At 42.9% G+C, this 15,591-nt stretch overlaps 1 protein-coding gene across 7 annotated transcripts in view; it reads right to left on the bottom strand.

The window, feature by feature from the left end:
* Nucleotides 1–14,074, bottom strand: part of LOC138619935 (protein phosphatase 3 catalytic subunit alpha-like) — a 38,550-nt gene extending 24,476 nt beyond the window's left edge. For 4 of the 7 annotated variants that reach the window (XM_069696750.1, XM_069696754.1, XM_069696751.1 and 1 more), the window contains exon 1: nt 13,983–14,074. In XM_069696750.1, coding sequence (XP_069552851.1) covers nt 13,983–14,025 — 43 coding nt within the window. In that variant the 5' untranslated portion in view covers nt 14,026–14,074. Of the gene's footprint in view, nt 1–13,383; nt 13,510–13,982 lie in introns of those variants that run through there. The other 3 variants (XM_069696752.1, XM_069696753.1, XM_069696757.1) reach the window with 2 other exon arrangements.
* Nucleotides 14,075–15,591: the final 1,517 nt, after the last annotated feature.

The following is a 15,591-nucleotide window of genomic DNA, read 5'->3' as shown; positions in this document are numbered from 1 at the left end:
ACCATTATCATGATCACACCTCTGCTGCAGGCTTTCAGTGTGTGTGTGTGTGTGTGTGTGTGTGTGTGTGTGTGTGTGTGTGTGTGTGTGTGTGTGTGTGTGTGTGTGTGTGTGTGTGTGTGTGTGTGTGTGTGTGTGTGTGTGTGTGTGTATGTGTGTGTGTGTGTGTGTGTGCGTGTGTGTGTGTGCGTGTGTGTGTTTTGGAGGGCTAGGCATGTTGTATTGAAGCAGGGGCTGCCAGAGTTATCAGGGCTGCCTGCCTCTGCTCTGCAGTAATGTCTCTCTGCCTCTCTGCCTCTGTTCTGCAGTAATGTCTCTCTTACATAATGAAGGCCCCCAGGGCGCTGCTGGAGAGGGGGGTTGACTGACGACGAGGGTGATACAGCAAGAGTGCACAGCTGCACGTGAGGAGGCACATACACACATACGAAGACACACTCAACAAAACGCGTGCGCGCACACACACATACACATACACACACACACACACACACACACACACACACACACACACACACACACACACACACACACACACACACACACACACACACACACACACACACACACACACACACACACTTCCACACAAGTGTTCTTAACAAACAGGCACAAACTCAGTGGCAAGAAATAAAAGGCAGAGGTGCAGGGGCGCATGCGTACGTCATGTATGGCACAATGGCGTTAACACGCATGATCACACATGTGTGTATGAGCCGTGGTACACACACACACACACACACACACACACACACACACACACACACACACACACACACACACATACAAGCTCATAAAAGGTATCGTTATGCAGGATCCACGGAGCCTGTTGGAGCCCCACCAGTGCTAACACAGATAATGGCCTAGATCACACACTAAAAACTAGGCCTGGCTCTCTCTATCTCAACACACACACACACACACACACACACACACACACACACACACACACACACACACACACACACACACACACACACACACACACACGCTTACACACACACACACACTTTCACTCTCTGTCACTTTGTCTCTGTTTTGCACTCTCTCCTCTTGTCCCTTCTCTGTTTTGTTTTTTTCTGGTTTTCACTCGTCTGCCTCTCTAGCTCCTTCTCTCTCTTCCTGTTGCTGTAACAGGCGACAATCTCTTCAGCGAGCTTTCACACTGATAACCATTGTTACATATTAATGTGATACTCACATTTATTTAATTTTTACAGTAAAAACAGCACAACAAAACGGGGAACAAGATTGTGCGGTTTTATGTGGTCGCTACTGAAACATCAACAACATTTAGCCAATGTCAAATGAGCCATGAGGAGAGATAAATGTTGGATAAATGGTTTTCAATCAACCCAAATCAACTCTTTCTATATAATTGTGATGATTTCACTCAAACTTTAAATATGATCATTTCTGTATGGACATTTGCTGCTGTCAAAATTTGACAAATCATCCTGAAACCTCAGAACTTCGCAAAACACCTCAACCAAAACATATTTCAGAATACCCAGAGTCTTCTGGGAAACACAAAGACACACCTGAATGCATATTAGGAAACCCTAAATTATGTAATGGCACCTCAGGGCTCTATAAGATAGCTACTACCACACCCCATGACACTTTTACACACCTTATGATTGAATACAACACACAACAGCATGCTGAGACATCCCAGGACACCTGCCGCTGCCAGGCTCCAGGGTCTGTTTTCCATGGGTCGAGAACAACGGCTCTACATGTTAAAACCAGTTTTGCATTACAAGGTAGGACTGATTAATATTTTAAAAGGTTTGTGTCCCCTCAGGCTGTCAGAAAACATAAATCAGACAGGGAATTACTCATGTGTGACTTCATACTTTTTTATATAAGGAAATAACAGGGCCCGGCCAGTATGTGGCTCAACCTCCTCCTTCATACTGTGATATGCAGGCCTGTGCTGTGCTGCACCACACCGTGCCATACCGTGCTGTTCTACAAAATGTACTGATGCTGGTACATGTCATCACAAAAGCTGCAAGCACAGTGGAAACGGGCTGCAATACTCTTTTGAAACTTGCACATAGACATAATCTCAATCTGAGTATGTATATTTTTGGTTGGAGTTAAAACTGAGGACTCCAGTGTGTGTAAAAGAGAAAGAAAGAAAGACAGAGAGGGAGAGGGAGAAGGGTACAAGCAAGAGGGACAGAGTGTGAAACTCGTAAATTGTGAGAGCAGTGTGAAAGTAGGGCAGGTATGAGAGAGTGGAGAGCAGCAGAGACACAGAGCTTGGGGAAGGGAACTATACTTGGGAAAACTATACTTGGCAGTTAGGGAATAGCAAAAGCAGAGGTTCAGTACCAACATGGTCGAAACCACCTGACACCTGACCGTTTGATAAGTGCATAGTTCAAGGGGATACTACTGGATTTTCAAAATAAGAGGTTCAAGCTCACGTGGGAAGGTAGAAGACTGTAAATTGTAAAGAGACCGTGTCTGAAGTTAATACTGTAATTGTGATATGTAACTGAATACATGCGAGTAGATTTAATACATACTAATAATATACAGTATATTATATCCAATTACTGCTACGACTGATCGTCAACCTTGTGGGCCATCTGATACACCGGGCTCATGTATTTGAATGCATCTTACTGTATTTGATTTAGGAAAGGAAGTGGACTGTAGTAGATAGAAGCATAGTACTTAAAGCTACGGGAGCTCTGTCAGGCTGTGCCTTAGGCACATGGGTGATTTGATTTGAGCTAAATGCTAACATTAGTGTGCTAGTGTGTTCACAGTGACTAACATGCTGATGTTCAGCAGGAATAATGTTCACTCTGTCCGCACGAAACATATGAAGCAACTGAGAATGATGGGATGATGTTATTACTGTTGCATGGTGCCACGTGAAAAAAAATCAGATGGTCTTAAAAACATTAGAATTTGTTGTCTGGGCGCTGTGAAGATCTGTAACATATTTCATGACAATCTGTCCAATTTATGTTCAAATATTTATTCTCCAACTCAAGCCTGTCAATCAAACACTGGTATCAAAACAAAAGGGGCATCATTAAATTCAACATGGTTCATCATCTGGTTTGGACAATCCAATCTAATCAATCCAATAGTTGAAGAGAAATTATAGTCTGCGAAGTGGTTACTATAAAGACACTCACATTGCACTGAATAAAGAAGTTACGATCTCTTTGTTTTCAATCTATGTTAATTAACGTTTGTTTTTGTTTTTTTCTTTTTCTTTTTTGCCTCTAAAAATCTTTTTGATTAAGCAGCTTTGTTAAGGACTTTATGATAAGTCTATATAGGGCAAATCCATAATAACAAAGTAAGAAAAGGGATATTTGGTATTTTTACATAAACAAAGTGTGAGCCCCTGCTACAACCCAATATCACACCAAACTGTGTAATACACCTGTCAGTCAGGTTTTGCATCGGCTGGACCTAGAAAGTAAGGTGCTTTACGTTTAAGCACCAAAAAGCATGTGGTTAGGTTTAGGAAAAGTTCATGGCTTGGGTTAAAATAGGGAAATTTATTAGTAACTTTACACACCTCACATAAGTTACATTGCCTAAGTTGACTACGTTATGCTATGTAAGTAACTTACTTACGAGGCTTTTAAAAAAAAAAACAAGTAGACTTTAGCTTTCTCGAAGACTTGACATTCATCTGGGTGAAAGTCCTGTGTTTGTTTCATCCAACTACCCAAACTTCCTCCATACTTGTAGTGCATCACTGACATCTATCACATGACCTCCTTCTTCAACCCACACTGACACTGTATCCTCTAGTGGACTGATGGGGGTATTGCATGCTTTGGTTATGATACCCGGCCACCTGATATGGAGGAAGCAAAAAAAAAAAAAAAAGATTCCAAGCTTGAGGTTGAGTTCAAATCAAAGTCTATAAAATCAAAATATAAATAGTATAAACAGGTTAGTGCTATCTTTACAGCTTTTCTTTGTCAACATTTTTATAAACAAAGGACATCTAGTTCAATTTAAAGATGATGGTGCTGCCACCCACCAAGAAGGACTTCAGAGATGAAAACCCTTTTTCCAAGTCTGTATGAGAAAATTATATTTTGGTTCCAAACAAAGGATCATTATCGCCATTTGGTGGTGATGACAAAAAAGACTCACATTTTGTGTTCAACTACTGCAGAACAAATTGCACCCACAGCCGATTCAATACGCTGAGTAGCTTCAAGTGGTCTGGTACAACCAGCGTACTTGGTGTGCAAGAGCAGAGATCAAGAACACAAGCAGTAATAGAGCACAAAGTCACCTCATCCACCGAGCCTTGAAAAACTGTGGATCATTTACTGTGTGCTGAACATGTAGTCACTGATAATATCATGTTAGGGAATATTGTACTCTTGCCACTTTTGTTGATATTTAATCTTCTGATGCCTTGTCCTGGTCTTTAGTAAGTGGTTGTATAATTTTGGTTTGATAAAGTTTGTGAAGCTGTCAAAGTCACAATCATCCTACTGGATTTAGTCCATTAAGATATCTTTCATAGCAAGTTAGTTAGCTTCAGTAGGTGGAATTTCCCTCTGTGGCATGCCAGCTTCATGCGTCTCCAGTGAGACTAGGAGGCTCATTGGAGACGTGTTGATGGTGATTCTGATACTCTTGTCTAGTTTTTGTCTTGTATTCTTACACAAAATCTCCTGTAACTCAAGACTGATGTTAGCAAATTACAATTCAAATCAAGACACCAGAAAAGAAAAGTGGGGCAGGGCATGTGTGTGAATAACATATTCACCTCTTATCACATAAATAGCTCTTAACATGTTCATTCAACTTTAATATGAGCAGTGGCTGCCATCTTTGCCTTGAGAATAACATCCTGCAACCTTGATGAATACACTCAAGCTAGCACTATCACACAAGAGCTGTTGTACAAAATCCTGACAGCTGAAGGTACAGCAGACCTTTGTGGCTTGAAACAGCTCTTACAGCATAATCCTGCTGGACTGTCAGACCGTTGGCTACACACGACTGTCCAAAGGTTTTAGGCAGTAACAGTAAATTGCAGATGAGATGCTTTCAAAATTAATGCTATGAACAATATTTATGTATAAATTAACTTTATACAAAGGGCTGTAAATCTAAATAAAATCCCTTTAAAAGAGCACCAGAGGTCCTCAGTGCACTTGCAGAGTTTTTACAGGTAGGTAGGGTGTTCAAAGCATCTTGGAGAACTTAACAAGAGTTCTTCTGTGGATTCAAGCCACTTCAGTGTGTTCTTTCTCCTCATGTAATCCCAGACCGACTCCATGATGTTGACATCAGCACTCTTCAGTTCCAGGACTTCTTGTTCTTCTAGTGGCTGTAGATATTTTTTATAACTACAGTTTTATGTTTGGGCACGTCATCATGCTGCAGAATGAATTTGGGGCCAATCAGATGGCTTCCTGATAATATAGTGAGACTGATAAGCATCTAAACATCTGAAGTGCCTAAAACCTTTGCACAGTGCTATTTTAGTATAACAATAATAGCATGGGGGCTGTTTTAGTTTAGAGTTGTATTCCAATACATTTTGCCTCTGCTACTTACAAATAGCTTCAAATTTGCATAAAACAGCAACCATTCTTGGCTAAGAGCCTGTAAAGATGACAAACTTAGTTATTCAGATATAGACGCTCCTGTCAGGACGGCCAAAAGCAAATGCCACAATAGCTGTGCAAACTCTAAACACCATGAAAGAATATCATCAGCTGAAGATGACATAACACAGTTTACTAAAACTTAACCTCCGTGGTTTCATTTCAAAGATGGGATTCATCACAGTTTTCTATAGCTTCTTGATGATATTCAAACAAAGAGGATGTGCTATCATTAATATTAACTTTTAAACAGTAGTAGGTGAGACAGACAAAAGCCTAAATCAAGATTTCAGTATTTGGGACATTGGGTAACTTTAGCAGTATGAAACCTGGCCTGCCTAAAAGCTAATGGATAATATAAAAATGACAAAACTGTGAATTAGGATGTTTTATATTAATTTGCTCATGAACTCTTAGCTGTGGGAAAACCCGATAGTTTAACTTCAGAAGATTTTGTTAAAGGGCTGCTGTTGAATATCAGCCAGCTGGCAAACACTGGCACATTAATATTAATCTGCTGTGTGTTGTCTTTATGAATTTATCAAAGAAATAGGCCTACTGGATATAAAGCAATCAAATAGTGTCACAGGGAGTTCGACATCATTTATCCCACACAGATATCAAGAATGTAAAGATGGTGTTAGCTTAGTTCGTGTTAGACATCACTTTACTGTTATGCAGATTTAAAAACCAGGAAAAGATCATGGCATATAAAGATATTAAGATGTCCAAAATCTAAGACGATATGTAGTCTTATATCAGTATGTCAATCTAATATTATTATATATTGGCCAGCTCTGTCTTAAATGCCGCTGTAAGGCATTTTAACACTTTTTGTTGCTGCCAAGTGTTTCAACCTTGGGAGGGAACTTTCCTTCCTGACGGTACAGTCTGAGCTGTCTCTTGTCTGAGTACAGATGACGAACATGGCGAACTCCGCTCTCTGAAGTGGAGACAAGTGGAGTGAAAAAAACGTTATTCATCCATAACAGTCCTCTTCACTGAGGCAACCAATGACACGAAGGAAGGCATGCGTGTGAGGTGAGATGGAGCGAGTGGTGTAAGTTGAGCAAAGAGGTGAGAGCATTTGTAGCTTCGTCTTCATGTACTTTCTGCTGTTTTCGTCTTCTGGCCCACTCTCCACAGCTGAACTCCCCAGTGTGGAATTTATTAAGCACCAGAGCTGCCAGCTCAGCCAAAAATCTCCACATCACAGAGCGGTGAGGGGGGGAGCCCGAGAGAAAATCTATGACATAGCTTTCAACCAAATCTCCTAAATTTGTTTGGGCTGGCCTAATAGCCTAACTGGAGCAGAATCTGATCAGAATCATATTGTTATTGTGTGCATCATCTCTAATGGCTAAAGTTAATTATGGGGGATATTTCATCACTTTTAATACCACAAGGACACCATTCACAATCAGAGGGGCTGGTGCAGGATGCAGGAAGTGACAGCAAGTGAGAACAGACAGATTGCGGAAGAAGTCACCCGTCATCCATCTGTTACCGTCTGTGTTTTTCCCCCAAATGTTACAAAATATGGCTAAATAGGTATAAAACAACACAAACTTGTGCCTATTAATCAACTGGATGTCAGATCATTTAAGAGAATAGGAAATGAAACAACTGCAAAGTATGACACAGAAATTGAATATTATAGAAGTATTAATGAGTTTACATGTGCTACAGCAGACGGTGAATCCACTCATTACAGTGGAATACTGTGTCTGCCCAGACTGTATCTGTCTGATGTTCATCCAGTGACATCGATGGGAACTGATGGCATGCCTGCATGTGTGTGTGTTTGTATGTTAGATGTGTTGCCCTCTCCAGGACCTCATCTAAAGTGATCACACACGCACACATATCTTCCAAGATCTGTTCATCCCACTGCCTGTCTCTGCATGAATAAATGAAGGAGGAAAAAAAACTGAGGGGTGAAAGAATGAGAGCAGCAAAGAGAGAAAGAGAGAAAGAGCAAAAATTGGGGTGCATGACAGAGGAGAGATGCAACTGTTCACGTGAGTGTTGTGTGTGTGTGTGTGTCTGTGTTTATCTACCATCTCTGACCCAGATCAGCTAACATAGATCCACGAGGTCTTTGAAGGTGGTGGTGGGGGGACAACTAAAGATATGTTTGAAGTTGTTCAATTAATGCACACTACACACATGAAGGACCATCTGTGTCACACACACACACACACACACACACACACACACACACACACACACACACACACACACACACACACACACACACACACACACACACACACACACACACACACACACACACAGAAACAACTGCCCATCCCCTAACAGCCTGTCCTCATTAGACAATCCCTTTCTCTCTCTCTCTCCCTCTCTCGCTCTTTCTCTGGAGTACCTCCTCTATAAATAGCCCGTGCCCTGCCACCCTCCCCACAGGGCACACAGAGACCTGTCAAGGTGGGACCCCTGGCTCATAGGAGTAACACCCAAATCCAACACACACACACACACACACACACACACACACACACACACACACACACACACACACACACACACACACACACACACACACAGTTCACACAAGGCTCCAAGGGAATGGGACAGCATGTTACACGAAAAGGAAATATGCCCACTGATGCCCCAAGCCTTGCCAGGGGTGTGTGTGTGTGTGTGTGTGTGTGTGTGTGTGTGTGTGTGTGTGTGTGTGTGTGTGTGTGTGTGTGTGTGTGTGTGTGTGTGTGTGTGTGTGTGTGTGTGTGTGTGTGTGTGTGTGTGTGTGTGTGTGTTTGTCCATGCATGAATGCATACATGCATGTGTGCATATTGGACATGGCTCCACTCAGCTTTGCTGAAAACTCTTCACACATGTATTGATTTGTTCAAAAAGTCAGAACTTACAAAAGATATATATCACCTTTGCACTTTGGAGCATTATTTCTGAACAGGAATACTTTTCTAATGTGAGGCAACTGAGGTGGCCTTTGGTTTCATTGAGGAATCCTACAATGCTAATAGGCTATTTGCGTGTAGCATGTAATGCATTTAAATTGATCAAACTGTTGTTATTTTTTCACTATAAACTGTATTAATAAGCATTGTAGCACATTGGCACTTTACCTAATACACAACAAGACATTTGGCAGTACGGGTTAGTAATCTCGTGTACCGTTGTCCTTACCTTTGTATTATGCTGGCATACATACTGCACAGTATTCTGAGTAAAGTGTCCCTGTGTCTCAATTTGCATCCCTCCGTACTTACACTTGCTATTTTGAGTGTGTAAACAGACAAAACATTTTGTGTCAAACATTGAACACTTCTCATCCTCAATGGCCGCCATCTTGGCTAGCAAATGGGACCAACAACATATTTTCAAACTGTTGGATATGACGAGTGAGGAAGTGGTTGCTGCTGCAGCGAACAGCACACTGTACAAAAGCAGGTTGAACACGTCTAAACAAAAGTGTTTCTTTTTTACTAAGTACCACGATACTATTGTCGGATAGAAACCATCAATATGTTCGCTGTATGCGTGAAGCGGAGCATGAAAAATGTATTTATAGGTAAAATTAGCAAACAAAGTCGGCAGATACTATCGTGGGTGATGCATTTTAATGCTGCGGTCCTCATTTACGGTAAACATGGAACAGCTGTTTGCGATTTAGGACAACACCCCATGAATATGCACGCACTGTGTGAGTAAGTGCACTGACAGGTGGTGTACTATGCATAAGTGTACTAACAGAGATGTCCAAAATGAGACACACCATATGAAAGGCAATATCCTAAAAGTAACACCTGAGCATGGATGGGTTTAAACTCTACTGAACTGTCAGAGGGATGAAGACAAACACCGGCAAAAAGATGTAATGGTCACAACGTTAATAAGCGAGACACAACTCTCATCATCCACTGAGTTTGCAGACTTAGGTACACCTTGTGTGTGATATTAGCTGCCTTATATGTATGTAGCTCATAATGTTCTCTTATTATTGACACAGAGTGAGAACGGTGTTGATTCAACTTTACTGTCTTTATTTAGCTTGCATGGACATTTTTCACATCAATAATGGTTAAATTGTCATAGAAGAAAAGTTGTAACTAATTGCAATGCTGATGCACTTCCTCCATTACATGAACCAGTATAGGCACTGATTACAAGGACCATGGAACGCAGCCATGATTCATTCTGAGTCGTAGCTGTGGTTTAGAAGCCAAAACATCCACTGTGAGAAGGAGCTTCTGGATTGCAATATTCTGAAAGATGTTTTTTATATTTTGTCCACCCACGTGTATCTACGGTATGTTACCTCAAGTGTTTTCCACCTTCTGATGGACACAAGCCATTATTTTCATTAGCTCTACTTCTACAGATTTTTTTTAATATGAAAGTTATTTCACATGAAATGAAAAAGTTATTTGATTTACAATCATGAAATGGAGAAACAAGGATGTAACCACAGAATACTTGGTACTTTTATCTGATCATGTTTGTCATGGCTGGGCTGATCATGCCAGTTCAGTTAACAAAAGTATTTTTAAAAGAGAGCTCTGAGCTTTTAAAGTGTCTCAGTAAGACATGACAGTGAGCGAGCACACCAGGATCTTGAAATGAGCTGACATAGGAACACCAAAAAATGTAAAGTCATTAGGCCACTGATATTAGACGTGCCTCTGCCATGAAAAGGCTCTATGGAGCAGAAGCTGTGCACTGTGCTTTGAACACTATGCATAAGACGCACTGTTTTTTCCTCGTGTTTCCGAATCAAGAATTAACACGGCAGTATCACATCTTGATAAACTCCACCATGTTTTCTGTAGACCCTTTCATTACTGAAAGTGTAACACTTTACACATTTAATTGATCTTTATTACTGACATCAATTTGTTTTTTGTCAATCAAGCATTTCAGTACCAGTTGTGTGCTTTGATGAAACCCAGCGGATCAGTTTTTACTGTACCTGATTTGACAGTCCTACAGAGTTACTGTATTAGACTTCATGGATGCATTGTATCTGTGCATACGTTTTAGACGGACATGTTTCGATTTTTATTGTTCAGCGAGGCATCTGATTGGTCCAAAACTCATGACGACAAGCGCAAAACATACATTCAGAGCCATAAAGAACTAACCTCAGCCACAAGAAGACCAAGCAGTCCTGCAAAAAACATTAAACATTAAAGTTAAAGGGTCCTTTCACCAAATATTGTTTTAAGTTTTGTTTTCAGTTTCCATCACAGTTAAAAATAAAACCAAATCATGTCATCCTTTTTGAAAGCATCCTCACTTAACATTTAGTGCCTTAAACATTTGCGCAGTAACTGTAAATGCTTTTGTTGGTAGGACTCTTTCCGTAGTCTATTTGCAGATTAAAGTTCAAATGGTGCACATCAAAAATTGCTAATATTGTTGTTGACTCATGGGTACAGCCCTCTCCTTTGTCACCTGTAAACACTAGTCCAAGAAGAAGCATGATGGCTTCCGTGCTATGTCAGTGATAATACATTAGGATGCACATGGCATGAGAGAGAGGGAAGAAAATCACCAGTGTTTCTACTAATCTTTTTTTTTTTTTTTTTTTTAAAGGCAAAAGGCAATATTTGGTAGCGACATCTTTAAATTTACTGAACTAAACTTTTAAATAAAACCCACACTCACATTTTGGCTCTGGTTGTTTTTTACACACACACACACACACACACACACACACACACACACACACACACACACACACACACACACACACACACACACACACACACACACACACACACACGCACGCACGCACGCACACACACACACACACACACACACACTAATCAAAAATGGTGTTAGAAGTCCATTGGTTAATTCGGAGGAATGCCGTCCTGTCACTCACACAGTGTAAAATACTACTTTTCTTTATTTCTCTCAGTTTCCCTGTTTCTCTCTCTCTGCCTCCCTCTCCCGCTCCAGCTACTTCACCTCCTCCGTGCCCTTGTCACATTCTCTCTTTCCCTCTCTCCCTCACCTCGCCCCCACTCTCTGCCTCTTTGTCCATTCCTCTCCGTATATGCTTTGTCCTTTGGGTCCATCTCTGTTCACTTCTATCTGCTGAACATTACTAAAGTCCACACAGTCCATCTGACAGAAATGTCTTGACTATGACTGATGCTCCCATCCCTCTGCAGCTTCATTCCCACGAATCACTCTCACCTGACTGATGAATTGCTGTTTACGAGAGACGATTCATATGTGTGTGTGTGTGTGTGTGTGTGTGTGTGTGTGTGTGTGTGTGTGTGTGTGTGTGTGTGTGTGTGTGTGTGTGTGTGTGTGTGTGTGTGTGTGTGTGTGTGTGTGTGTGTGTGCATGATGGATGATGCATGAGGATGTAGGTCGTTTATTTTGTTCCAGTGTTAGTAACTGAGCTCCGTTGGCCCAGTTGCATTACAGCACGCATGCAAAAAGAAATGTATAAATGCACATAACCTGCACATGTGTAAGCGAGTTACAAATACGAGGATGAAGGTGGATAGCGTATAAGTGATGGATGGATAGGGGTCAGTGAGAATTTGGTTGCTTTGGCAGGATCCAGATTTTCTATAGCACCGCCCCTGCACAACTGCATCCATGTATATTCACACAAAGGCATACAGCTATGGGCATATATGCACATGCAGTCCTGTAGTCCTACGTGCAAAAACTGCAAAATCCCCCACGCACCCAGTCAAGCTCACCCCTTCTGAGCACGACGCACGCACGGAATACCGGGGCATACCCGAGCGACGCATACAACTGTGAGCTCCGCTTCTTCCGGCAGAAAGACCTTGTGAGTTTATTTAGGGGAGCCAGTGGGAGAGACAGCCAGCCGGACATCGTCGCATGTGACAGGCTGCGTGCGTGGAAGCGTCCCTGCCATGCCAGTCTTGTTGTGACCCGACAAGCACGACAATCTGTGCAAGCTCCGGTGGATCATAACCCGAGCGGAGCTTCCCCTCCCTCCCCACGCCCTCCCCCCTCATAGACGCCCACGCGTAAAGCAGAAACAGACACTCTAAACACATTAAATATTCCGTAATCCAATGATGCAATAACACCATTAGAGCTGTATGCATCCTCCTCGTTGAGCAATAGGGTCGGGTACGCAGCCCAGCATCCCAAAACTCCATTTTGTCTATCACTTGACACTCGGGGAAACAAGAGGGGGAAGCCAGGGAGACCTCTACGGAGACGTGGAAGAACGATGCGCACGGGACGAAGCAGAATCACCCACTACCGTTCAGGCCTTATTGAAAAAAGCATAGGCTTCCAAATGACTCTTACGGTCATCTTGTTCACTCGTGGCTTTTAAACGTCACATCAGCAAACATCAGGGTGAGTTCATCATATAGGCCTACGCAATTAAAGCCAAACTCGCGGGGATGAGGGTGCGCACTCGGCCAGGCAAGTTGTCAGCCTACCTGCTATATAAACCGATCCATTATCTGACTTTGGCTCAGATTTGACTAAAAAAAAAAAAAAAAAACATTTGCTAATGTTGGCCAACATATGGATGTAGTCGGCACATCCAATACAGAGGTACCCTGACGCACGGCTATACCGTACATAGGCTAAATACTACCCTTAAAAATCCTTGAGAGTCTCCGAGTGACAAGCCCCCCATAGCATCTCATCCTCCCTCTCGGTCTGTACATCGTTGCATACATGCAACATCATCCCGTGACACCGTCCATAACCACAGCAGAACCACAACACCAAATATCGCAAGTTACGCTCAGATTTATTTACCTTTATGTCTGCCTTTCGCTGTCATCGTCACACTGCTTGATGTTTCATTGGAACAAGATGCTCATCTCCCTCGCTCCCTCCCTGCTCTTTCCTCTCTCTATCACTCTCTCGGTTGTGTCTCTGTAGGGTATTATTCAGTAACACGAAATCACCGCTAGGAGTGGAGCGCGCATGGAGCTCATGCAGCACAGGGTGCAGCACAATTGCTTTGGCTATACATAGAGGAAGAGACATCCCCCCGTTAGAAAATGGGGTAATGCCTCGGTGAGGGGGTGAATTCTAATAGAATAACGAGGGAAGACCCTGAGTATCGTGCTGGATACCCCCCTTTCCCTCCATCACCACCTCCCTCCCCTAAAAGGTTCACAGGCACATGCATGCTGACTCGCCAGTCAAATATGCTCCTTTTATTGTAAGGTGATATAATGATAAAAAAAAAAAAAAAATGATTGAGTCAGAAAAAAAAACAAACCAAAAAACGTGCGAATTAGAGACACTGGTGCAACAACGGGGATGCAAACAGAAAAAAACGATGAGTTACAGCAGAATTATTGGCACAGAGGAGCTCTCACTGGCCGTGCAGGATTTGGCATGCCTACATTTGATCACCCGGTCGGCGGAACTTGCGGTGCAGTCGGACATCCTGGAGTCGGGACGGGAACAGAGCCGAGGGGGTGGGGGAGTGTGTGTGTGTGTGTGTGTGTGTGTGTGTGTGTGTGGGGAGGGGGGGGGGGCTCTCTCTTCTGTCAAGGGCCGAGATTGTAGTGTCGGGTCCTCCGGCAGGCGTCGACAATATACGCGGTTGCTGGGTGCTTTTCTTGCTGCAGTAGTGGCATCACTTGGTGGAGTCTCCGTGCTCTCTCGGACGGGGGAAGCCTGCTGCTGCGCCTGCGGTGACTTTGGGGGAGGATAGGCGGATACCTAGCTGCTGTTGTGGCATGCTTGGATCTCGAATTTGTTTTGTGGGAGGGGGTGGGGTTACGGGGTGCTCGTGTAGCAGTGCTGCTGGTGGTGGTGGAGTAGGAGGGTGGGGGGTAAACTCTGGAGGTTAGAGGCCGAAGAGACGCCTTGGAGAGCGAAGAGACGCGCAGGCTCTACCCCTCCAGGACGTCTCTGCAAGCGTTGCCGTGCAGCTGGCAACACCCCGGAATGGCGAAGGAAGGAACTCCCACGCAGATTCACGCACACGCGGGATCGCACACACAAACACACACGCATGCACACACTCAGACTCATACCGCCATCCTGTGGAGACATTGATCACAGGGCTTTCCCCCTGAACAACAACTCTGGAGTGGGCAGTTTGCGCGTGGGTGCGTGTACGTGTGCGTGTAACTGTACAGTACTGTACTCAATTTGACAGACGATCACGTGAGCCTGTAGTGTTGTCTTTCATATGACAGAATTAAAAGCGGTGTGGGGTTTGATAAGTGTGGGGAGGATTGGACATCACATTGATCTGTGTGCCTTCAGGAACAAAATGCCTTTCACGCATAACGTTATCAGCATACAGCTAAATAATAATATGAGCAGATGTTGATTCCAAAAACACACATAAAAAGCAGGCTGTAATTCTCAGTACAGGAGAACACCAAATTGTTATGTTGAGAATAAAAACGTGAAGTCAGCCAGAGGATGCCCCCAACGTGGAAGCCATGTTGTTACCTGTGAGGATCTGTGGACAGACGACTGTCTCTGTATCGCTGACTCAGTTTGTCAGGCTTCACTACATACTTCTGTTCTGGGCTCCACTGACGGCAGCTGCAATGTAAATTTAGTCATGTGCCTTTGGGAGTGTAAAGCAGCAATCAGAGATGTATTTCGTGAGCCTCAGCTGAATTTATGCTTATAATGTTTTTTCATAAGCCCTTAAAGATTTCTTACATTTTGAACTGCCAATAATAGGATTGTGGCAGAAATAACACTTAGGCTAACAGCAGCAACCAAATAAATAATTGCAGGCTACTGAATACAAATACACTGCACTGCTTTTACTGTATAAATGAATAAATAGGAATAAATAACGTTCTTCACAAAGAACCTTTGATGATAAACTAAAGTGTTCTACAAATGTGACTGCAGAGATGAAAAGTCATGGGGCCATGTTAAATCATGAAATCATTTAATGTGACATGACTTCCTGCCTTCCCATAATATGATGCCTATATGAAGCAGTCACCAGTCAGCCACTCTCAGTGTCCCATCATG

This window comes from Brachyistius frenatus, unplaced genomic scaffold, assembly GCF_029030835.1.
Source record: "Brachyistius frenatus isolate BFR_SWC_R1_liver_20210118 unplaced genomic scaffold, ASM2903083v1 Contig_22, whole genome shotgun sequence".
NCBI classification, from domain to species: Eukaryota; Metazoa; Chordata; class Actinopteri; family Embiotocidae; genus Brachyistius; species Brachyistius frenatus.
The sequence above is the reverse complement of the archived record's forward strand: the minus strand, read 5'-3'. Positions and strand labels throughout refer to the sequence as shown.